Consider the following 24,994-nt stretch of genomic DNA (forward strand, 5'->3'; position numbering starts at 1 on the left):
TGTTTGTGATGTTAACAATTTGTTGCCACAGAATTTTGTAGGTGTCAAAAATTTTTATGGCTTTAAAAAGCAATTGAAATTTGAGGAAATGTGACAAAAAACATACTCAAATCTCTAAAAGCCAGAAGAGAATAGCAATAAAGGGTTTCTCTACAGAGCTTGGGGATTTTGTATGTATATTTCTTAAGAATTTGGTGTTGCCAGTTTTTGAGAGAAGGTACCAGACATGGACTTTTGTCATACTCGCTGAAGCTGTTTTTGTTGTTCTTGCATACATTTTTAAGAAAATGAAATCATGAGGTAAAATTTTATTCTTAATCATTTTTTTGCTCCATCGTTTTAAATAATAGAGAACATATGCTTTCTTTTCTGATTTAGTGCCATCTGTCATATTTATTTTGTTTAGCTATTTCTGTGTTACTAATACTAAAATTAGATTTTTATCCTAGTTTCCCCTTTGCTTGCCTGCCCCTTCCCTCCCCCCTTTAATAACTGGGAAATGTTTAATATTTGCCATGAAAATAAGTCCTTTGTTTTCCAATCTCAATTGTATTTCCTCTTTACTTAAATCTTTGAAAGAGCAAGAACATAGTTTTCTAAGCAGGGTAAGAGGTCATTGTACTAACTTTCCTCCTGAGAAAGGAGCAACAGTTGTGACTTAATTGTCACTGAGGATGCTGATGTCCTTTGGGTACATGGCATCAAGAATCGTTAAGTAATTTAGGTTGGAAGGGACCTCTGAGTTTGTCTGGTTCAGCCCCCCCTACTCAAAGCAGGGTTAGCTTCAGAGTTGAATGAGGTTGCTCAAGGCCTTGTCTAGTTGAGTTTCAAATAACTTCAAGGATGGAGATCCCCAGCCTGTTGTTCACCCATCCCGTTCCAATGCTTAGCCATCTTCACTATAGAAAATGTAAGTTGCTTCATATCTAAAGAGAATTTCCTGTGTTGCAAGCTGTGTCCATTGCCTCTAGCACAGATATGCAGTAGCTTCCTCAGAGGAGACTGGCTCCATCTTCTCTACAGCCTCCTATTAGGCACCTACAGGTGGCAATCCTGGGCTCTTTAAGGCTGATCGAGTCCCTTTCCTTCAGCCTCTCCTGCGTGCCCTGTGCTCCAGCCCCTGACCCTGCTGGTGGTCCTCCCCAGAGGCTCTCTCCAGTATTTTCAAATTTGTCTTGTAGTGGCTACGCCCAAACTTGACCCTGTATTCCAGTGCTGGTGAGATGTGGTCTCACCAATGTCGAAGAGGAGGAGGAGGAATCGCTTCCTTCAACCTGCTGGTGATGCTTTTGGATGCAATTGTGAAAACATGCCTGTCCTTTGTGGCCCTGCTGTTATGGCCTAGTTCTGCCCCTTACTGATTCCATGGGCTTTAATGTAAACATGCTCATCATCGAGGAGGAAAGCCTCTAGTTCTTCAAGATTTGGGGAAAACTTCATGAGAAGATCTTCTTCACTATTCCTCTAGATTTCTTCTGGGGGCGACACTGTGATTAAATCTATCATTTGCCTGAGGCATGTGACATGAAACAACTATGCAGCTGCTAAAATTTGAATTTAAATTAGCTGTGGAAAAGATGAGGAATCTCTCTCTGATGGCATAATATGTATGGTCCAGAAAATCATAAATAGAACCGATTTTTTTAGTAGATCTATCTTGTATCATAACAATTGCCAAAGTGTTTACTCACAGGCGCAAAATACTTAGAGAGTCTCCTTAATCTATGGTTATTGTTGCCCTCTCGTCTTGACCTTTGTTGAAGTGTTTTATAAACAATTTAAAGAATAAATGAAGTATTAGAAACAGTTATTATAGAGGAGGCAAAGTTATTTGCTTTCCTTGAGTGAAGGGATATAATTTATAAAGGACTGATTATACTAATCTGTTTTCTGGGTAGCCTGTAAGTTTACTTTACCATGGCAAGGGAGAATAACAGAGAAATTGTGTCATGGGAGCCAAGTAAGATATTGTAGCAGTAGGAAATCCAATTGCCTTGTTTTACAGCCATTTGTTTTGTCCGTCGTTTCTGTCAAGTGATCATTTGAATCAAAAGCATTTAAAGAGATTTTCTTCCTTTACAGTAATGAGAACAACAGAGACTTCAGTGCTGCAGGACATTCTTAATAGGTCTTTCCTTCTTTAACATGGCTACCTGCCAGCCCGTGTTGTTATTAAAAGTTGCTTCATTTAGTACATTTTATGAAGTGGCTCTGCCTGGCTTCTTGACTGTCACTGAGGCTATGAGTCAAGAAAGAGAGCAGGAGTGGAGCTCTGATTCAGTGGAGCCCAGCAAAGAAGCAGTTTAAGCTGCGAATATTAATGGGAAGCTTTCTACTTCAAACATTTTCTTTTCAAGGTATGCATTCGTATCAAAAGAAAAACACTGCAAAAAGCAAGTTTGATCTCTTTGCCTTACCGATTTTAACAAATTGCTCCTGCCTTGCCTTTTGTTTACAAAGCTTAGTGCTAGCAAAACTCCCTTGTGACCCATGAAGGTTACACAGGCGCAGAGCCTACTACCATGAGGTTGGGGTGGAGATTATTTGATTCCAGGTCTGAGAGAAAAGGGCCATTTCTAGGAGGGGAACGGCTTCAGGATCAGAAGTTCCCCCGGTAAGTTTGCAAGCCGTTTTCACCTCGGCTTTGTACTTCTGTCAAGCAGGGATGAAATGAGACTTACAGGTCCCGGAATCATCAAAACAACGGAGCCTATTGGCTCCAACACAGCTGGAGCTGGGAAAGAGATGTCTGTTCCTCCTCTCTTATGTGGCTTTTTCTGTCTCTTTTCCGATCTCCCTGTGAGGCAGACAGAGTGGAGGCAGTAGAGCAGCAGGGAAGAAGAAAGGGTGACAGCGGCTGTCTATTCCAAGTCAGAGGACAATTTTGTAGTGTCCCTTTGCAATTAGAAGAACATTTGTCAACCCTGACATCTGCCAACCATAGCTCTGCAGCCCCAAGAGAAGCTTATCTTACTGAAGTGCTTTTGACTGTTTTCCCAAGCAGAGATGAGAGAAGGCACTGCCATTTCCAAAATCAGCATTTGAGTGAAGAAATAGGGCGGGATGTTGTTGTAGACACATACATAATTACATCTTCATTTCTAGTGCTTCTGGCAGGAGCAGAGGGGATGGGGCAAGATACCTTAATAACATGCGGTTGGTGTCAGCATTATTTGATTCTACCTCCTGCAGGAATTCTGTATCCTACAGTAACTTTCCTGCAGGTCTAAGACTCTTTTAGAAATACTCCTTAGCAGTTTTGAGACACTACACTATTGCTTAGCAGTTTTGAGACGCTACTATTGAGACACTGAATATTCCCTAGCTTTTACAGTCATCATTTTGAAATAGTCAGTAAATTCCATGGGTAAGCATTAGGTACTTTGTCACCGAGAGGGTTGAGGCCCGTGTCCAGAAGTATGTGGTCAGGGGAAGCCAGTTTCTGAAAGCTGATTCTTTGCCTGCTTCATTCAGAGCATATGGGGGTGCTCTGGGGAACAAATGTAGATTTGGCTCTGGCTCAAGGGAGGTCCCTTGTCATGACATGACATATGAGGGTTATGCATAGAAGTACCAGACCCTCACACTCCCATACTGTGCAGCATTTCACAGCCTGGAGATAAACAGACTGTAGCTGTTTTAAAATAACAGCTATGTTTTCTCTCTGTTTGCTGGGCTATTAAGCCTGAGTCATCTTCCAGGTCCATCTGTCCTGTAAGTAAGATATGATACTTTCTACCATATACCTCTTTTACCTGAAACGCTGGGCATTGTAAACGTTCTTTAAAAAAACTCTCATGAATAATTGCCAAAAGGTGGTAGCTACAGTATCCCCAACAAATGCATGTTATGAATGGTCCTCTTTTTAAGCCTAGAATTCCTTTAAACATGCCTGTTGGGTTTTGAGTACCTGCAGTTAAATGGTGTTGCTTTTGGCAGGGCTTGGTGAGCAAATGAGGCATAATCCCTCTGATCTCAGTAGTCTGGTCAGCCAGCCATGACATTCTCAGTGTCTTTTCTTTCTACACCCTGTCTGAACAGAGCCATAGCCCAGGCAGCTCTCAGTGGGGTTGCCAAAGATTACCATGTGCAGTGAAGCAGCAGATGGCAGGACAGTGGAAAATATGCAGTCCCGATCCCTGGGTTCACATGGGGTTCAGGGTTAAATTTCAGCAATTTCCCTCCCTGCTCCTCGAGGCCCTCTATAAACTGTCCTTTGAGAGACAAACTTCTCTGTGTACACTTGGGAACTGTTTTAAAACTCATTTTTGTATAGTTTTGAAACTGGGTTCTAGACTCCAGCTGGAAATTTAAGAAGGCTGTGTCTGTGACCACAGAAGTTGGTTTTTTTCATCATCCAAAGACATTTGTGTGAGCATAAGCAATGAGGTAAATATGAACACATCCTGAGGACTATGAAGGGGGAGAAGGGAATATTCCAAACTTGCTTAGCTCAAAAATTGTGTAATGAGTGAATGAGTTTCCACAAACTTAATTCAAACTTGTACCTGTGGGGTCTGATAAGGCTGTTATTTGCAATCCCCCCCCCCCCCCCCCCCCCCCCCCGTGGGCTTCCTCTTTGTTATTACTTGCACAGGATGAATATTTCGCACCTGAATGACTAGATGTTCAATATTTGGGGCAAAAGGGCAAGAAAGCAGTTCTTTGACAACAAACTTGCTCTGTGCCCCATTCATGGCACCCTTCAGGCGATGCACGGAGAATGATTTCACCCCTTTTTGACTCTTCCAGGGTCCTTTTCTCCTGTTGTTTCAGAAATACTAAGATACTTAGTTTTGTGAGATTCCTGTAAAATATTGGTATTTTATCCACTTTTTTCAGCTGAGAAAATAAGACGTGAAAAAAAGATTAGTATCTGCATTTATTTTTTGGTTGATGTTAAGAATAAAACTGAGTGCTTCGTAATCAAGTACACAGAGGAGTCTGATGCAGCGATTAAATGAGTACGCAGTGAATTGCTGAGCACCCGTTCAGAAACTAAGGTATAAATCATTTTTCCATAGCAGCATTAATAGATCGAGCTGTGAATCCATAACTACTTTTTCTACAGTTCTTTACTTTGCTGAGCTTCAGACTCCATAGGACTCCTGCTTCATTCCTCACAAGACAGTAGTTTCTGCTCCCAGAGCAAATCCTGCACCTGCACAGGGCACAATCTTATTAGGAAAAAAAATACAATATATAATTAATCCAGAGGTATTTTGTGAAATTGTATTATTGTACTTTCAAAAACAACACTCACACACGTAGTGCTAGAATATTTAGTGCTAGAATTTACGGCTTTCTTCCTGAACATGCACAGAGTTTTTGTATGTGCATGTGAGAGTTTCAGAGAGCATGCACAGCTACCTATGGGGTTGCTAAAATTATGTGAAAGGTCCCACTAAAAATACAAAGCCAGGAAATCCAGAATTGGGCTAACTTTCTGTCCTGGTTTCACCCCATTGTGCTTAAGTATTATAAGCATCTCAGAACAGCAGGTGATCCAACTGCCTCTTCTGTTCCTAGAGGAAGTGTAAACTAACTTAAATGGGAAATATCACAAAAACAGGATAACAATGAATTTCAGGAGTCCACAAAGGAAGACGTGTTCTTAAAAATACTGATATTAAAAGAGCAGTGAGCATAAAAAGTTGAACTTTGGAAAATGGACATTTTGTTTAGACACCCTTGTTATTTAATTGCTTTCCAAATGTTTTGTACAGCTGATTTCTGCTCTGTTTTCTGGTTTCTTATGCAAAATTATCATGGTAATTGGATGTGTTAATGGTGGAATATATAAGTTTGTGTTCCTATTTGTAAACTTCAGTAATCTAATCTCAGTGAAATTGCACTTAGTAGAAGTGCATCTCCTGCATTTACTTCATCTTAGTAGGAAACTGGGTTATCTATATATATAGCCGCATATTTATCTTTAATTTAAGAATTAATTACACTAAAAATACATTATTCCCACGTGGAAAGAATGTGCAAGAGTGGGATTCGATTTCAGTGACAAAGTCAGAAAAAGCGAATATTCATTGAAATGCGTGTACATTTTAAACAGCTGCTCTAATGGTACTGTTTTCCTACGTTCAAGTAACTTTCTCAGTTAAAAGTTGTCTTATTTATTCACCTCAGTGTCTTTCAATTAAAAATGAAAATTAACTTTATTCCTGGGATTTGTCCCAGAGTGAGGGTTCGCTTGCAACAATGGCTTTTATGCAACCTCCTGACGTATCTTCTCATGTGGGAGAGCTGCCCTTCTGCCTGGTCACGTTTTCCATTCAGGTTTTGGATGTGGAAGTTGTGGGCCCTTGCTTAACTCCACAGTCCCCTGAGAGTGATCGTGGCCTGCTCTGAAATAAGGACAAAACTTTTTATGGTAAGTTTAGGCAAATGGCAGCAGCTGCAGCTAGGTGAAATGATGTTTTCATTGGCTCTCTGAATGCAGGAGGTCAATGCAGCTTGGCCAAACATGTCCAGGTTTTTCAGGAGCAGAAGGACCATGCTGTTTTGTTGGCTTTCACTCTTCCTGATATCTTGTCAACTTGTCTCTGCACTTCCTTCCCACTCTCTTCTTACCCTGATAGGTTTGGGGGTTACTTTAAGATGTGGGTGTTTTCTCTGCACAACTACTTTGAAGTGCATTTCAAGGAGGTTCATTGTTAAAATCCTGCTTTTGAGGAGTGTTGCTTTGGTTTTGTCCAAGATCATGGCTTCCAGTGCTGTCCTGCTCTGTTCTCAGCACCCCACTTGTCCCTGTGCAGAAGCAGAGCTGAGGAAAACGGGGCAGCTGGGGCAGGCAGGGTGAGCTGAAAGCACTGAGAGAGTCATGCCAGCATTCCTGGTAACACATCTGTTGTGAGTCTGAAGGGGTATCTGTAGCTGGAGCAACAACTCATCCTTGTAATGATAATTGCAGACAAGCACGATTTATGCATTGAATTCTTGGGATCATCAGTGGTGTTAGAGATGTACTTCTCACTGCACCCTAGCTGAGTGTCCAATTATTCATAACACAGAAAATGGAAGGAAATGTAGTGCCTTGTATTTTACGTGTGCTTTTCAAGTACTAGAAAAAAAAAATATTTCCTGCATTTGCAGGAGCTTAGATTTCTTTCTCGCCTCCCCTCCAGCTCTCCCTAGTCCCTTGTTACTTCTGGGTGAGCTCTTTGCCCATGGCTCTTCACAGCTCCCTGCCAGTACAGTTTGACAGTGTTTCAGGACCCCCTCTTGGCTGCTCCATGTCACCTGTAGCAAAGGGTGGTTTATGACAATTGAGACATATTTACCAAATAATGCACTAAGGGCTTTCCACAGGGTGCCTTGAGGACTAGCACTGTCACAAAGCTATTCAGAAGAAAGCCCTAAGAAAAAAAAAAAAAAAAAAGGCCTGAGCAACAAAGCTCAAAAGGGGAGTACTTGGATTTTAGAATATCTCAAGTTTGTCCAAGTGTCCAACCTGTCCAGGACTGTATATTAGTTTGTGTGGGAAGCAAAGTTTCAACTAAGTTATTTGTCTGTAGCTAGCCCATTTTTCTCTCTCCACAAAAATACATAAGCACTGACTCAGCGAAGTTATATGACACTGTGATTTGTTTTAAAGCTAGCTCTTATTACAGTCTCTTTTATCTTTTGTAGAAGAACATGAAAGTTTTTTTTTTACCCCTGACTTGAGGTGAAACAACACATTTTACACTTGGAAATTTGCACATTAAAAGCTGGCACTAATGCGGGTGTACAGAGAGACACACAAGACCTGTGCAAAACCTTGATTATACAGTAACCCACCATAAGCTAATGTCCCAGCCACCTGGAGAGGCTGAGGGACCAACCAGGCTTAGTCCCTCAAAGGTCAGAAGGTCCAAGAAACCATATTAGTCAGTCATGTGTCACCAGGTAAGATTAAAAGCCTTGCCTGCTTCTTCTCAAGGGAGTGCTAGGGTAAAGGCTGAATGTCTCAGCTTGAGCCATCGAACAACACTTTTTTTGATGTGCTACTGGTTGCTGGGAGCATGGAGGAGGGGAAAGAGAGAAAGGAGGAGAAAGGGTGTTAAATTTAGAGGGCACAGATGTCCAAACTTTGGCTATTTAACAAGCTGAGTTAAAATCAGGTTTTTGTGCAAGCTGCCTTAGACTGCATGATATTCCAGTTTTGTACAAAGGCTGGATTTTCCTTTTGGTTGAAACCATTTCTAGCTATTGTAGCCCCAGATCAGCAAAGAATTTGGTTAACTCCAATTGTTTACACACGCCTAAACAACATAATAGACCGTGCTGATGGGCAAGCACACTCATGCATGCCCATAGCTCATACATGCAAGGACTTGTCGAATTCTTTGACAACTTAAACGAATGGGTTAATTCAAAAATATTAGCTGTACAATTTAAAAGGTACATCTCAAATGAGTGAACAAATCAGAATGGCTAAATACACTTACCTTTGTTTTAAGATGTAGTGCGTATGAACTGTGATTAAGAAATCAAAGTGAATAGTTTGGAGCAAAAGGTTAAGTTTTCTGTAAGCAAAACGCTGCTCTGTTTATGTAAGTGCCATTAGGAGCATAAACTTGGGAACAGAAATAACACTTTTACATATTGTTTTCAGTATTAATGTTTGGTTTTTCCTTTATAAGAATCTTTGATGCCTCACCTTTTCCTGTTCAGTGTACAGTTCCTGAGGGGAAAATATTTTAATTTAAGAAAAATTATATGGAGGAAATATACTAAAATAACACTTCTGTGCCCAGCTATTATTGCTGGTTTGTCACCATATCCTTTTAACAAGCCCATGTGATAGATCTGATGCGTGTATTTAATCCCTGAATAAGGTCCCTTTTAATGTGAAATCTAATAGCTTTGTGTTCCACATTACACATGCAAATTGACTGCTAATTAAATGTCATTTTTTCATAGTCACTTCAGAAAACTGCTGTGGAGTCATAGGAATCACCCTGTCATTGTTCTGTGCAGAGGTGGAAACATATATCTGTTTGTATGCAAAACAGTTGTGGAGACTTTAAAGCTCTGCTGACAGATCCCAGCATGGACGGTTGGCTGTACTAAATCACTGAGGAATGTAGCTTTTGCTGTGGGGAGACCTAGTGACAAGCGTCATGTCTGACTCTCATCCTTTCATGGCCATCGGTACATCTCTCGCCCCACGTCCATGCCCCTCTGTTATAGTGCCTGCTAGTTGTCCCCTCCAGGTAGGCTTCACGCTATCTTTCTGCCCTCTGGGAAAAAGGAAAGTCTTCCCTTCTTTCTGCGTTCCCTCCCAGTTTCTGTACTTTGTCCTTCCTCACAAGATAAATGACTCTTATTTTCTCCTCTGATTATGAAAGCCATTAATTTCTGTTGCCTTTATGGCAAGTTCATATGACCCCCTGTTGCCCTCATCAGTCCAAATGTCCTGAGTGTGCTCTTGGGTTGGAAGAGCAGGGCTTTCCTGTGTGTTGCACTCCTGCTGATGATGCTTCCTACCTGTGCACACCTTTACCTTTCTGCCTCAGTCTCCCATTTTTTCAAATAATGGTAGGACATTTGCCATTGTGCAAGGAATTCCAATTGAAAAAGGATGGTGCAAATGGGAAGTAGGGACAAACGAACTCTCTTTCCTATATTAACACATTTTACTTTTGGCATTGGAAACTTAAAAATGTCTGTCAATATATTAAAGAATGTCTTTGTTCCCAAATTTACTAGTATGAGTGCCACTTCATTTTCTTGAAATCACACATACTAAAGTAACACCAAATGAGAATCTCTTGATAAGAAGGAACAATTTTGTTATTGTACAGTTGCTTTCAGTCTGTGATCTGTGAATTTTATTGTTACATGATTATTCCTAAGAGGATAGATAAAGAATAACTTGTAAAAACAAGCCTATTATCAGTAACTTTTTTTCTGTATTTAGAGATCCCGTGTGTCCATTGAAAAATAGTTAGGGGTATGTATACTGAAAATGTGTGAGATATGCTACTTTTTATATATGTATTAAAAATCTGAGAAATGCACTATCATAAGAAGATATTATAATTTTAAAGGACAGAGAAGGAGATTAGAAAAGTTATGATGAAGCATATTTCCAGCTATGCTATACAGGATTAAAATGTTAGGATTAAAGCTCTATATCTCATGTTTCAGGAAATAAAATGATTTATCACTCAGATCAGGAAGATGTTTCCCATGCAGTGCATGACTTTACAATGAGTTGCTTATGAATCATTTTACCCTCATTTCGTATATATTTCATTTTGCAAAAATCTGATTGCAGACTTTCTGGCAAGCTCATCCAAATGTAGGCAATTTTTCTGTGTAGAATTAGTAGGATATTAGCTGGGAAGGAAAAAATCACCATTAACATTGATGTTTCCTTTTTTTCCAAACAGTGATTTTTACCTTAGTATAGTTTTTGTTGGTAGATGAACAATTTGCTATTGTAAATTGAGAGTGGATTGACAATTCAAATGCTTTAGTTTGTGTTTAACATCTACTAAGCAGCTGCTTTACTCTATCAGTTGTTTCAATTAAGATACAGTTGAAAATTCCATTTAAACCTCAAAACTAGAAGGTTAATTTAAAGATATGTAATTTGATTTTTTGTCTGGTTTACTTTAACGTAACTCCATTAATTTCAGAATAGTTCATGCTGATTTTCATCAGTACAAACTAAAGGAGTCTCTGGACTTCTTTTCTGAGAAAAACTGGGTGCTACTTTGCTTTTTAATTTCAGCTTGCCACAAAAAATGAAAAAGCTTCTAATAGAATGGAAATTATGAGCAGTGTGGATTTTCAGGCAATCAAAACATTTTAATGATCTCATTAAATGTATCATTTACAACATATATGCTAAAAGAAATATGTTCCTCTGGGTTAGTAGAAGCACCAGGTACACAATGTGTTTGAACATGTTGGGCTCCCACTAGAGTCTATGCCAGAACTGTAGAAACTAGGAGAGAAAAAAAAATCCCCTTTTTCTTGTGCCAGCACTTTAGAGACAGAAAACTTTAATATTTTATGCAAAATGAAGAAAAAGATGTTATGGAAACTTGATAAACTGTTCTAGTACTGCGTCTCAGCTGATAAATACTGCTATTAAATGTTATTAGATTGTTATTCCATGACATGGATTAATTATGGATATTTCTTAAACATGGTATAACCAGTGTTATACACAGCAGTCTTAGACAGTAGTTTGTCATCTGTTGGATTTTGTATTAAGCTTTGAGAGATGGGAAAGTTATGGTTGTTGGAGAAACAAACAAAACAGCAACAGTTACTGTAACAGCAGCTCTTCAACCTGATTCATCCATTTGCCTGCTTCTTATAAACCCCTGAATCTTGAGGAAAACATCAGTTCCCTGATAGATACAGGAAGGGTGAATACCAGTGCTGATAAAGGGAATGAGGTGTACTGGTGGAGGGAGATGGATTTTTTTTCTCTCTTGGGGCACCCAGCCTTGGAACTGTAGGTGCACTGAGATTGTGCTTCCTAAGGCATTGGTTTTAAATGTGTGCCCAGCTTTCAAAGCTGTGTCTTTGCCAGGTGTAATCAGCATCCATCTTAGAGGGATGAGCAACCCTGAGCCAGGCAGATGACAGGCGTGAGCTGGAGAGCCCAAGCTATTGCTTTATACCTCTGCTATTTCTTCTTATTGCAGTATTGTTCTTATAATGGTTTGCTGACAGGGTATGTGTTTTACAGATCAGGTCTGCTTAATGAGGAATCCTTGCTTAGAATCATGCCTAGGATAAATAGAGTTTGTAAATCAGACCTTATGCTTCCTGTTGGGATGCTAATGGTCTCAGAGGGAGGGCTTGGGTTTTGAAAACAAACCTAAGCTAGTGCCCAAGGTTCTTGAAAAGCTGTTAATATCATGAAAACTCATATTTAAGGCCTCTTTAAAATGTAAAATCATGTAAGGCAGTCTTCAACTGAGGAACTGCCAAAACGTGAGGACATACCAAAGAGACCTTTGCCATGCCTGGCCAGACCTTTGCCGCAGCACTCCAGTAATTCCAGTGCTGTCAGTAGCAGTGTGACGCAACACAATTTGGCCCATCGTGGTTTGGATGTATTTTCTGCCTAGGTAACGAGGATAGCTATGCAAGGCAGCTTAGCCCTACTGAGGGAACAAGAATGACTCTTGGCTTGGTTACTGTAGGATAGCGAACTCCCAGAGCAGTGGCAGCTTCACACACTTTGAGGAAGTGTTTGAACAAGTCAAAATGCATCATGCGTTTAATACAGATGTGAAGGTTTATTCCTGTGACGTGTGAGCAGTGAATACAAAGCCTCTCTGAATTGAGGAAGTGGTCCAAAGCCAGGGGACAAATGTGGGACTCTGATCTCTCTCTTCACCAGCAGTAGAAGTTAGTTTTCTCACTAAGTGATGGTGGTAGTAGCATAAGAATGTAGACCTTACGGAGCTGTAACTGCATTTTAGCTGATATATCATCCAGAGCTGATGAAAATGAACCTGAAGGATGAAGTGATTCACACAGCGGCAGCTCTCTTGATACTCTTACTGTTACCAACTTGCCATTCTGTGGAGGAAAATGCTCATGGAGGTTCAACATTTAAATTAAGTCTTCGATACCTCCTGAGAAGAAGGAAGATAACCATTTCAGTGTCTCAAAATATATTGAGACATATAAGACATTATATTGAGACAATGAAATACTTTGTATTCAGTTATATAAGGGTATCTGTAGAAATCCACATAGATCTTCTGATAGTCATTCCTGAGGATAGAGACATTACGTCTGCCAAGTTTCAGGCCAAAGCGAGATTTTATAGCCTGATTGCAAACCCCTAGGAGAGGGCTTTACAATGGAAATGCTGACACAGCCTTAACTATTTTGTATGACTCCAGTGGGCATCAGCTTAAGTTCTAGTCATGATGTTCATTTAATGGCATGGGATCAAACATGAAGTGTAATAGGATATTTTAAGATACTGTGTTTGAAGAGAATTGGTATTTAAACTTTATTTATGAACCATAAAATTTAAATATTTTTTGAAATGTGCCATTCAGTCCTTGGTTGCAAGAAAAAGTCACGTGTTTCAAAATGAACAGTAGTAGAGTTTTCTTCTACAGCTTTGATGCTAGAGCACTTCCAAGAACCCTTACTGGAACATTTCTGGAAAATAAGGGTTTTCATTTTTTCACTCTTGATGCCCTGTCTTAATTTCTGCATTTTGAGGTGTATCCTGATTTTGCTTGGAGAAGATCTTTAAAGATAGTTTCTCTCCAGTTATCAGTGACTCTGCGAGAAGACCGCAATTATTAGTATTTGTTGCGTTGTGCCAGGCGAGTCTCTTTTTCCATGCACAAGCATCATTCTTTTATACATTTCAAGTTAAGTTGGTTTCATAGTTCTCTCACACATTACCTAATATACTTCTTTTTTGTGTTCAGCAAGTGACTGCTCCAAAATGGAAGCTGATGTTCATTATTTGTGGAGGTTGACAGTAAAAAACTTGCTTTAATGCAGATGATGATTAGAACTCTCACTGCTTTTACTGCAAATGGGAATGTAGCGTTGAAAGCTGATAGGGTTGCTTGTTACTCGGTTGCAGTCTGGAACATAAAGCCACATACTTTATCCATAAAAAAAAAAAAAAAGCTTCTCCAATTGTTTAACAAATATTAATAATAACTGAAATTATTTCAGTGCAGAAGGTTAAGAAACTTCAGAGCTACTGTGAATCAGTTTGTGTAATAGGTTGAATCTATTTTAAATTAATTAGTAATAATCTGTACGAAGACCTTAAAACACTTCGATAACATAAAAAAAAAAAATTGAGGAAAAAATCCTTGGAGAAGTTACAGCCAGACTAACCAAAGAGATTCTTTCACTGGTTGCTCTTCAGCCAGAATTCCACTCCTGCTGCAAGCTTGTCCAGCCAGGAACAGGGGAAGTTTCTTTCAGGGATTGCAATAGCAGAATCGTAGTATTGGTCCTGTGGTTTACACTGGTTTATCTCTGGGATAATTATATTTCTCCTACTGAGTATGCAGAATGCAGTCTGAAAGAATGCCTTGGGCTTTTATCCTGCCAGGTGACTCTCATTTGTCTAATTATTGAGAAACATTGATTAAAAAAGACTCCCGAGAATATTTTTATTTATGAACTTGTGCAAATCACTCTGTTTTGTAAACTTCCTCTTATATAAACACCTTTTCAGGGAATATGAGTTATTTTTATTTTCATCCTTTAAAAAACAAGCACAAAACGATGATGTATTCCAAATGCCTAATTAGTTCAGCAGTTGACAGAAAATTAAAATTCTATCTTAATCCTGTGATAAGTTCTGAATTTATTAATTGCTTCATTTAATATGATGTTGATAGGTATACTATACTCTTCATTTTTTTTTACATTTGACGGGGTCAAATGATGCAAAAACGTACTGTAATAGTTATGACTTTACAGCAAAGCTTAGAGCCTGAAACACACACTTCACATTATTTAGTAATTTTGCAGCAGCTTGCATTTCTTTGACAGGAAACAGAAAATATTCAGATGAATATTTCAAGAGCAGAGTTCCGTAAGGAAAAAAAAAAAAACACACACACATGCATTGAATGTACAAGCTGCACTACTTGGGTCTTTTTAAATTTGCTAAGAGCATTTTACAACTGCAGTCATTTTCACTAACTTTCCTGCTTTCCATTTGGATGAGGTATCATCTGTCACCACTCAATCGTATTTTTTAGCTATTAAAAAGGCATGTAATTTTAATTTTTGTGGCCCATTAGTGTGCAAATGCCATTGGGCTTGTTTAGCCTGCACTCACGGTCTAAATTTAAATCCTTCTGCTTTTGAGGAAACTGTTGACCACATTTTAGAAAAAGAGCAGTCATAATCTAAAATTCAGGTTATGAAAATAACTAAAAGCAAGTATTATTTAAAACAATTCCAGAGGGAGCAGAAATGGGTGCACAAATTTCCAATGAAATATAGTGAACAAATAAATAATAAAAATTATTATTAAACTAATAATAACAAAAATAATACACAGCCTTTGATAAAGGTGAAATCACAGTTTCATAATCTCATTGAAATCAGTGGATGAAGAACCCCAAATAACTGGAAGAGTAGAGCATGATTAACTGTTACAATTTTTTGGATAGACTCTCTTTTTTAATTATTAAACTAACATATTTGGAAGTATGCATTCCATAAAATAAAATGGAAAAAAGAAATGACAACAACAACAACAACAACAACAAAAACGTGAGGGTGGTCTAAGATGTCTGTCTTCTTTATGTAACCTTTTGCATTTTGTGTTTAAGAACTGACATTCCAAATGATTTTCTTTGGCTTTATGCCTGGACTGAACATTGAGGCAGCAAATTAGGAATGCTTAGAAGTCCTACAAAGAAAGATGTTTGCTGTGAAAGTGAAGCTAATTTGACACTTGCACTGGAAGCGTCTTAGCCCGCTCAAACGATAAATGATGGCATGGGTCTAGGTAGTATGAGGGGAATGAATGAAGACTGAAAGAAAATGTGATGGGCAGAGCAACAAGATGTTTCTTGTGGCCAGTTTTTCAAAGTGCAATTATACTGATGCTATCTTTTATTCCTATGCCAGGAGCTAACTTCGTTACTCGAAAAATTAGCCGATCGGTGGCAAAGATTCACCTTGGACAGCTGGATTGTTTCAGCCTGGGTAATCTAGATGCTAAGAGAGACTGGGGCCATGCCAGGGACTACGTTGAGGTAAGCTGTGGGCCACATGCCTTGTTCTGAATCATCTTTGTGGTGGGGATAATGCTGTAACCTCAGTTCATGATCCACGGAGGGCTATCTCAGGATTTTTTTGCCTACAAAAGCCTGTTAACTTTGTGTAACTCTTGACTTCAGTCTAGGGGGCTTAGTTACATAGCAGTCTACCCCAGGCATGACCTGAACAGAAAAATAAATCTTTGGGTTTACATTCCTGTACTGAATTCCTTGGGGGAGGGGACTGACTATAAACTGTATCTATTTTAGAGTATTTCTCCTATTGTTTTGACAATTTGTATAACCAATATTAAGATTGCAGCAAGATGCAATATGACCTGAAGTCAAAGATCCTGCTGGAGGTTGGTGGCCTTTTATTATAATGGGGCAAGAATGATGTTTATATTAATGATCAAAGGTCTAGCTCATTATGCATTTAAAAGAAAAAAAAAGCATCACAGCATACTAGTGATGTCAGTATTGCCATGCATGTACCTGCATACCTGCATCTAGCATTTGAAATGTTTTTGTAGTCAGGAGTTGTTTCTAATTTTATTCTGTGCATCTGCTTAAGCAGACAAACAGACAATACCCCTGTATTGTATTACAAGGAGACATGAATGACCATGTAGGAAATATTGTCTTTTCCCCAGGAGACTTTTGTCCCCATTTTGGTGCTTAAAGATTTCCTGTGGTCATTAGACTATTTCTGTCTTTTAATAATTCCTTGCTGGGAAACCGGATCTGGCTTCAACATTCATTGATGTAGTTTAAAAAGACGACGACTGTTTGTTTTGTTTTTCTATTTTACAAAGTATGAAGTACTATGGAAGGAAGAAAAGTCTGATTTTGAGTTTTATCATAATTTGAGATTTAAAAAGTCAAGTAAAAGCTGAATTTCCAAATCTTGTTTATGGTCAAAAAGAAATAGCAAGAAAATGAAATGGGGATACCACAACATAAATTTTTGTTCTGTGTGATATTAAAAAAAAAACACTAAGTAGCCATATTGCCTTTGCATCAAAAGAAATGTGCCAAGTAAGCTAAGCAGGTGATTTTCAGTAGCTGGCTGTAAACTTGGCTTTTGGTTCTGCGCTGCACTTACATGTAAGATGGTACATATTGGTACTATATGTACCAAGAGAAACACAAATGTCCTGACTACATCTCCATGAAAATTGCTTTATATTTGTGGATTCAACATTCTTTGAAGTAGTTAATCCAGTAAACCATCCCCAATCATCTTTTAATTGATAAAACTATAACCGAGTGTTCACAAAGTCATTTACCAAGGTTCAGCTGAAAGGAAGCTACAGATGGGCCAAACAAAATGATCAGTTGCAACCACATCAACATAACTTCCTAAAATGAATAGGATATTCCATAATCTATCTCAAGCTATCTCATTTAAAGATGGCTTGCACCAAATCATAAATCGTGAGATGAAATCTAGTGACCTCTTTCATATGGGAAACTCAGAATATAACACTCTTGTGCGTAGTGGGTCAGACCCTTGTCCTGTGTCCAAAACTTTAAAAACAAAGAAAATAAGAACAAGTCTATCAAGAAAAATGACTAGCTTTCAAAGTCTTTGGCCTCCGTAAAGAATGTAGTTGTCCGAGGTCTACAACGCGAACACATGTTTGTTGTGTAAGTAGCATTCCAGACCTTTCAGTTAACATGTTTTGGGCCTGTCCCAAAGCCTTCTGGAAAGAATTCCTCACTAAAATATAGTTCATCTTGACTATTCCTCTTCCCAGAGAGATACCCCTTCGGATAATGGGAGAGTTATTATCAATTCTCTAATTCCCCAAATATCATGGAAATGTGCTTACAGACATCCTTCTAATGGCTAAAAAAGAGAGTAACTTTAAACTGGAAATAAACAATTATTTGAGGCTTTAATGGGCTGGAAAGTAGGGCTTAGAGATTTAACGTTGTTCAAATAAATACATAGTATGTTAGAAAGTATGATCATATTTACAAGCATTTGGGGAGCTTCCTTAAGCATATGGCTGAACACATAGGGATATATCTTATCCTCTCCATATGTATTTTTAAAACCCATTGATATTAATACAAGTAACACGTGTATATAGACTAGACCATATACTGTCTTTCCTTTCTCTGTATTTTCTTAGTTGGGATAATAATAAAACCATAAATACATTCCTTTTTGTTGTTCTGTAAAACATTATGGGTCAATTCCTGATCCCATGAAAGCTGATGACCAAACTCTCATTAACGTCATGCAGAGATCATATCCTGTATGCATTGGTGTGGAGAAAGTCTGGTGATTAAAAAGCAGAAGCAGAAGTTTGGAGTTAAAAGTAGGTTCATATTAGGGGAGAAGAGTTGGGTTTGATTAGGTTTATGAACTAGTACTTAAACTGCCATATTTAGTAACTGAGAATCAGGTACAGTGGCATTGTGCTGCTGAATAAAAACTGGTGTTTTTTACAGAACACTCAAAGAAGGTTTCCATTCAGCGTTTGAAAAGAGCAAAACAGAACCGAGTAGACAGCAAACTTTTGGGCAGCTTATTGGTTTTATCCTAAAATTCTGTTAGTAGCTGCTAACATATCTGAAGAAATTGCTGCTGCCTCTTACTTCCCCTTTCTCCATTTTTACTTAAATGTGAGCCAGCACAAGTCCCATGGGATGGTGTTATAGATGACGATCAATGCCACTGAATTGGAAGAGGAAAAACAATGTATCAGCACTTAAGATATATGAATCTTCTGAGTGCTGTTTTGTTTGGTGAGGGTAATTTATACCTTTTATTTGTTGCAGAAAGTTCTAGTAAACCATCTGCCAGGTATTTTCAAATGCTAGTACAATAGCAAGCCTTAACCGTCTGACTCATTTCTGTGGCATTTACAAAACACAAGGCATCATACTCTTTTCCTCAGATATTCACCCAGGAGTCTTTCATACAGGTGTAGGTTCTCACAAACATTTAACTTAGATCATTAAAAAAATGTGCATTAGTCCATCACTGATTGTTTGTGTTTTATTTCCTACGTGCTTAAGTACTGTAATTGCTACAGTCCTGAAAGTATATCTGCAACTGCAACCCTAAAATGTTGTTGTTGTTGGGGAAGCAGTAGGTGCATTTATTTGCAAGATTGGAAGGGAATAGCCACAAAGTAGGACATAGCTACATTGGAAAGTGGTTTTGGGAGAATAGCATGTTCATCTTCATTAGAGTTCAACAGGTGAGGCCTTTTTTTCTTCAGTCTCCTCATTTTGTCATCTGCTGATGCTCAGGTTGTCATCTGCCACTGCATTGCCCACACCTCCATGTTGTCCAGTGAGCAGAAATACTATGAAGAGAACTGCTGTCCCACTGCAGTTTTAGCTGTGTCTGAGCCCAACAAATCACCAGTATATTGGCATAGTATATGCTTGTTAATTATTGCAGGATGTCATAGATGTAGCACTGATGAATACTATAGGTATATCTATCAATATATATTTCACAAAAGTATTTTAAAAAAGAAGGCAAAGGTAATAGTTTTAATAGCCTTTAAGCATTGGTACAGATCAGAAATATTTTCTTTTTCCTTCAATAGAAATTTGGCACTGTTTCAAGCAATAATTAAAGAGGACTCATAATTGGCTCATAATTGGCTCTAGTTCATTTACTTAGCGGTCTACTCAAATGCTTAAAATTAAGCATGGGCTTAAATTCATTGTGAAGTCGGGAACCATTTGATATTCCAATTACATGGCAATCAGCTTTCATTAATTCATATTTAAATCATTAAAAATAGCATTCAGAGAATAGTTTATAAATAAGGTAGTAAGTTATTTCTGTACTGTCCAACCAAGAACATTAAGAAAATGTTCAAACAGAGCCTTTCCATCCTATTTATATTTTTTGTTGGTACTGGTGCTGGTTGGTACTTTTATTTATGATCAAAATGCACAAGATACTGCATAGTCATTTTTACTGCTTAAGCCATTTGTGCCTGTTCAGATTGAGACAGTAAAATCTAGTCACCTGCACTGTGATGTCATCTGTGTTCAGATCTCCAGTTTGCATCAACTGGTTGCTCTTTCATGATTGTTCTTCTTCATTATTCTAATACATAGAGGTTGACCCTTGGAGGCAGCTGTTACCATTTCTGTTGTAGGGAATTCCTTGTATGTTTGTAAGTACATTTAAAGATAAAAATTTATGCACAAGAGTAAAGTAAAATTCTAAATAGTTTAAATAATTTTAAAATCTCCTTTGTTTTTCAATGCTGGACTTTTCTGAGTATGAGGGGTAAAGATTTTTGAGCCATCCAACTAGTTAAGAGTATTTTGTGTGTGTCAAAATGGGAATGTTTTCTTTCCATCAGCTTGGTTGAGCTGGGATAATTAATAGCTCAATTAAGCCAAATCGATCTTAAAAAGATATCCAGTCTGCTCTGATTGATGTGACGATCCACTGCACTGATTATCTTATCACTGCCATCTAGGTGAAGTAATTGTGAGAGTGGGGCTTGTATGAACATTTAGTAGAAAAGCTTGATAGATTGTGCTCCTTTGTCTGGAACAACTATTCAACATTCATAAAATTCTTGACAGATAGTTGCTGAAGCATCATCTTTTCTACAGGTGTAAGTATCAGAGACAATGACTATCCCAGCCTGTTTTTTCCTGCCACTTTTTTAGTTCTCTGGGTCTAGTTATGAACTCGGTTGGCAAACTCAAGACTTGAAATATTTTCTCAAAGGCTATTGCTGAGCAGTACCAAAATGAACTGTCACAAATGATTAGCTGATAGTGAACTTCTCCTCTGTGTACATTTCTTCTCCATTGTCCCATGCAAACAGAGAAAGAGTTGATATTTAAATGGTGATTCGTTTTCAGTTAGAGCATGATTGGATACCAGCAAAATGTAGATATAACTCTCAAACATCTCCTTTCAGATTTTGCAAATATGGGCAAAGCTTCTCTTATGAAGAGAAAGTATGTTTTAGAACAACTGATAGTGAAAGTGTTTGCTTTTTTAGTGACAAATAAAGGCTTACATTTTGGTAACTAAGGATGCACAACAAAAGAGCGTATAATACATTTCTTTCAGCACATGTAGTTTAGATTTGACTTCTTGACTTGGAAATAGTTGCAATTCCCAGCAGAGTAACGCACTATCAGCTTAATTTCAGTTATGTAGAGGATGTCTGCTCTGCAGAAAAACAAAACCAAAACATGTCCTTTATGGGGTTTGCTTATAAGCCTTCTGAAGTACTGATGTCTGTAAAATTAATGTGATTTTAAATAACTACAGCATAAGCGAGAAAATTCAAACATGCTTTACACACAAACACGCACACACAACCTATATGTATGTGTGTGAATGTGTGTATACATGTATGTTTCTGCGTATGGGTGATTTTGGAATCAGACAAATTCAAATCTCCATGTTAAAGGAAATTATTTTCAATTTCCACAAATGTATTTTGTGAAAACGTTTCCATCCATGTACTTTAAAAGGTGCATGGTTGTGATATTTTTCTCTTTCGGTTTGGTATGATTGCTCATAAGAGTTTAAAAAAGAAAGAACATAGTTTACTACAGTAGACGTGAATGGTCTCCATATTTAAAGAATAAAAACGAGGAGAGGGTTTTAATTACAGTACGTAGGTGTTCTGTCTAACGCATGTCATATGGTGTTGATTTCCAGCAGCAGTGCCTACTGTAAGTGTTGCTGCTAGACCTTTTCCTTTCAGAAAACTATCCTGATCTGTTTCAGAACTCCAATACCATTTTCCCCTTTTTACTTTCTTGCGGCCATTCCTTATGTGAGGGGAATATAACTGTAAAAAGATTTTTTTTCTTATTTACATAAATTTTCCTTTAACTTTCTTTTTCACCACTTTTGTGTTTGACCTATTAGTGTTTTTAGGCTTTACAAAGCCAAAAAAAGAGCTTTCTTCAGCAAAACCATCTGGTTTAGTTTCCTGTGCCTCAACAATGATATGTGTATTATTATCAAGGCCACCCCTGTGGTTTTCTAAGTGGTCTTGTTACAGTGGTGGTCTTACAATTCAATTGGAGTGATGGAAAGGTTAGACTAAGGCTTCTTTCAAGTATAAGGTTTCCAGATTGATAAATTATGTATTGTTGTCATATTTTTGAGGCTGACCTGTTATGCCATTGTTAGCTTGAGTGCAGCATCTCTTTAAGTAACACGACTAATGTAGTCCTTCGGACAAATTCTGCTTTTGCAGCATGTTCTTCTCTTAGACTACCAAATTAAGGCACTTTTCAGAGGTAACTTTAAATGCATGCTGTGTTACCATGATTTTAGTTTTCCGCTATGGCTGGCAATCTGTGGAAGAACAAGATTTCCTATTTTTGTGACAGGACTGGAAGAAAAACATACGGACACTGGCAGGGAGACTATGTAATATATAGTATATATACTGTCATTGCAGCACTTGCATGCTGCAGGACGGTGTTTACTCATTAGCAGTGGCAGTAGAACAATGGGATGAAAACAAAAAGTTCAAAAATGTTGTGTTCCTCCTTCCAGACAGTCTCATAGTGGTTTTCACTTGGGGCAGCTGTGGATGAGACTGTGGGAAAGAGGTGAATCTCACGAGGCAGGTGGGATTGCCTGGGCTGGGGAGCGAGGATACCAGGCAGCCAGCTTGAGGTTGCGGCTGCACCTGGAGGGAAACCACTGCCCCATCACTGGATGGAGCATGCTTGTGTGAAGTTGGTTTTCACAAGCTTTAGCAGCAAAAGTCTCACAAGTCTCTCCTGAGTATGTGTAAATCATGGGTATTTTTTCCCCCTTTTTAATCTACATAAAGTTTATGAATTGGGCAAGTTTGGGGCAAATTTCATGGAAATGTTCACATAAACATCCCTAGTCCTCTGCATGCAGAATTTCAAGTGCGCGCTGTAAAGCAAGGAAATCCTGAATTCACGGAAAAATAAATTATTGAGGTTTATGGGGGAGTTAATACAAATGAAACATATCCTTTAATCAGCTGAGTCACTTAAGCTGAGATTTTTCCTTTCTTTCTTTTCTCTTTCTCCTATCATGAGTGGGGAAATTTTTTTTTAAAAAAGCAACCAGGTGTGTCTACCTTTGAACTTTACTTTTTTAATTGATTCAGATGGTATTTGGCAACATTCTAAAGAACTGAAAGCATCATCTTTTACTGGGAAATGCTTGGCAACATTAATAACAGGTACTGCTACCGGCCCCACCTATAATAATCCATATAGTTTCTCTTTATTAACTGATCTGCAATTTGCAGATTTATTTGAATCTTAGAGTAATGCACCACACTGAGAAAGCTATGTAGCGTAGTTGGTTTTAATTTTAATAGCGGGGGAAAAATCCCTTAAAACAGATCATTAAAATTTAATGAGGACATTTTTAAAACCCCATAATGGTTGAATTTACACTGGAAGTCAAAAATAGTTAATGGTGTTATGTCTGTGTGGTAACATCCTCGCTACACTATAATTGTTTTCATTTGAAATCAAGCCAGTAAAACATTGTGGGCAGTACATTCCCAGAACCAGAGATTTCAGCCCTCCAATAATATTGGGTCATTCCACTGAAAGAAGAAATATTTCAGAGGATAAATTAAAATGTCAGGGCTCACTTTTATTGTACTCTAGCTGTTAATATTCTGTATATTATTAAGAAGATGGTTGGTTATCAGCAGAGTGACTGCTCTTTCCGTGTCTCGGTAAGGAAAAAAATAGGATTTTTTTTTGTCGTCGTTTGACTGGGAAACATTCCCCAAACCCACAGGGTGCACTTAATATGCCACTTTTAGTTTTAGCAGAAACGCTTGAGTTTTAGCTGTAGGTGTTTTCGGATGAAGCCTTGACCTAACGACCAGCATTAATGGCCCAAAGATAGAGCAGCTGAACGTTCCCCTTGGCCTTCTGTGGTTGACATTAGGCTTTCCCTGGGGAGGGCTAACTTAGTTACCAGGTTAAGCATGCGAAGAAAGCTTATTGCTGTCATATGCGTGACTCCTCTCTTCCTCTGAAAACCCATGCGATTTCTACAACAAAACCAATTGTTGGCTTCCTCGGGAATATGAAGAATGGTGCCTTTGCAAAGCAGATGAGCAGCCTTAGTATTTTCTTTTTCCCTCTCCCCAGTCAGCTCAGCAGCGTGGCCGGGATGGATTGCCTGCAGCCCTGGAAGAGGAGAATTAAGTAGACAGTGATCCCCAAAGTTGTCTTGGGCCCGCAGCTTACAGGAAAGCTGTGTATAAAACAGCTGGTGCTTCCCTCAAGTGCTCTTGGTGCTTCCTCCTTCCTGCACGTGGAGGCTCGCTGGTGCCGTGGAGCCCAGCAGCTGCCCCTTGCCAGAGGAACGCCACCCGTGGCCAGCAAACTTGCTCGCAATTTCATTGCTTTTAGCAAAATCGGTGGTGTTTCTTAGCGATACAAGTTGGTGGCCTGGATATCTGTTTTCTGCATTCTCTGCTCTGCAGTGGGATTAAAGGATCTCCGGTGCTGGATTTGAGGAAGCAAAATTTAGGGGGGAACCCCATCAGCTGATATGAAATGTTACCCCTGTCTGCAAGGATAAATGTAGATAAATGTGTTTTGTTTGTTTGTTTTATAGAGTTGAATGCACTTGGCACATTTTCCTTTTTTTTTTCTTTTTTTTTGTGTGCTTAAATGGCAGGGCAAATTCAATCATTTGACACCTCAAAGAACCAGGACCTCCAATTAGGAACCCCTAATTGGTTACCTGTAAGTAACACATCACAAGTATGTAAGTGATGGCAGAGACTGCTGTGCCATTGGATGGCAATGGGAGCATTGAAAAAACTTCTCGCTGCACTGACGTTACGTGCATTCATGCAGTTCTCCTATAAAAAGAACAGGCACTGTTATGGAAGATATGTTCCCTCTCAAACTTTGCTCTTAATAGCAAGCTTTGTACTTTTTAGAAGCTGGTCTTTCTAGCGCAAGTCGTGCTGTTCTTTCTTGATCTGCAAGTGGGTTTGTTTTGTTTTTTTTTAATACCAAAAGAGGTTTTGTTTCTTCCATGCACACTTTACAGATTTCTTTAAGCCATGGCAATTGCATTAGTAGAGCATTATTTCTTACTTCTGCCTTAACTTCTAACATGTGAGATGTACTCTACACTCTGTTTGCCCAGGCAACGTTAATGCTATAATACCAAGCATGTTGCTTTTGACATAAGGAAAAGTTGTTACAAATCATATAATCGTGCTGTGCTGTGTGTTATTTTGCAAGAAAAAGTGATG

The 24,994-nt window shown here is 38.6% G+C and overlaps 1 protein-coding gene across 2 annotated transcripts in view; it reads left to right on the top strand.

The window, feature by feature from the left end:
- Positions 1 to 24,994, top strand: part of GMDS (GDP-mannose 4,6-dehydratase) — a 413,573-nt gene that overhangs the window by 171,328 nt on the left and 217,251 nt on the right. For both annotated transcript variants that reach the window (XM_040547996.1, XM_040547995.1), the window contains exon 7: positions 15,610 to 15,737. In XM_040547996.1, the coding sequence (XP_040403930.1) occupies positions 15,610 to 15,737 (128 nt within the window). The remainder of the gene's footprint in view (positions 1 to 15,609; positions 15,738 to 24,994) is intronic.

This window comes from Cygnus olor, chromosome 2 (genome assembly GCF_009769625.2).
Source record: "Cygnus olor isolate bCygOlo1 chromosome 2, bCygOlo1.pri.v2, whole genome shotgun sequence".
Lineage (NCBI taxonomy): Eukaryota > Metazoa > Chordata > Aves > Anseriformes > Anatidae > Cygnus > Cygnus olor.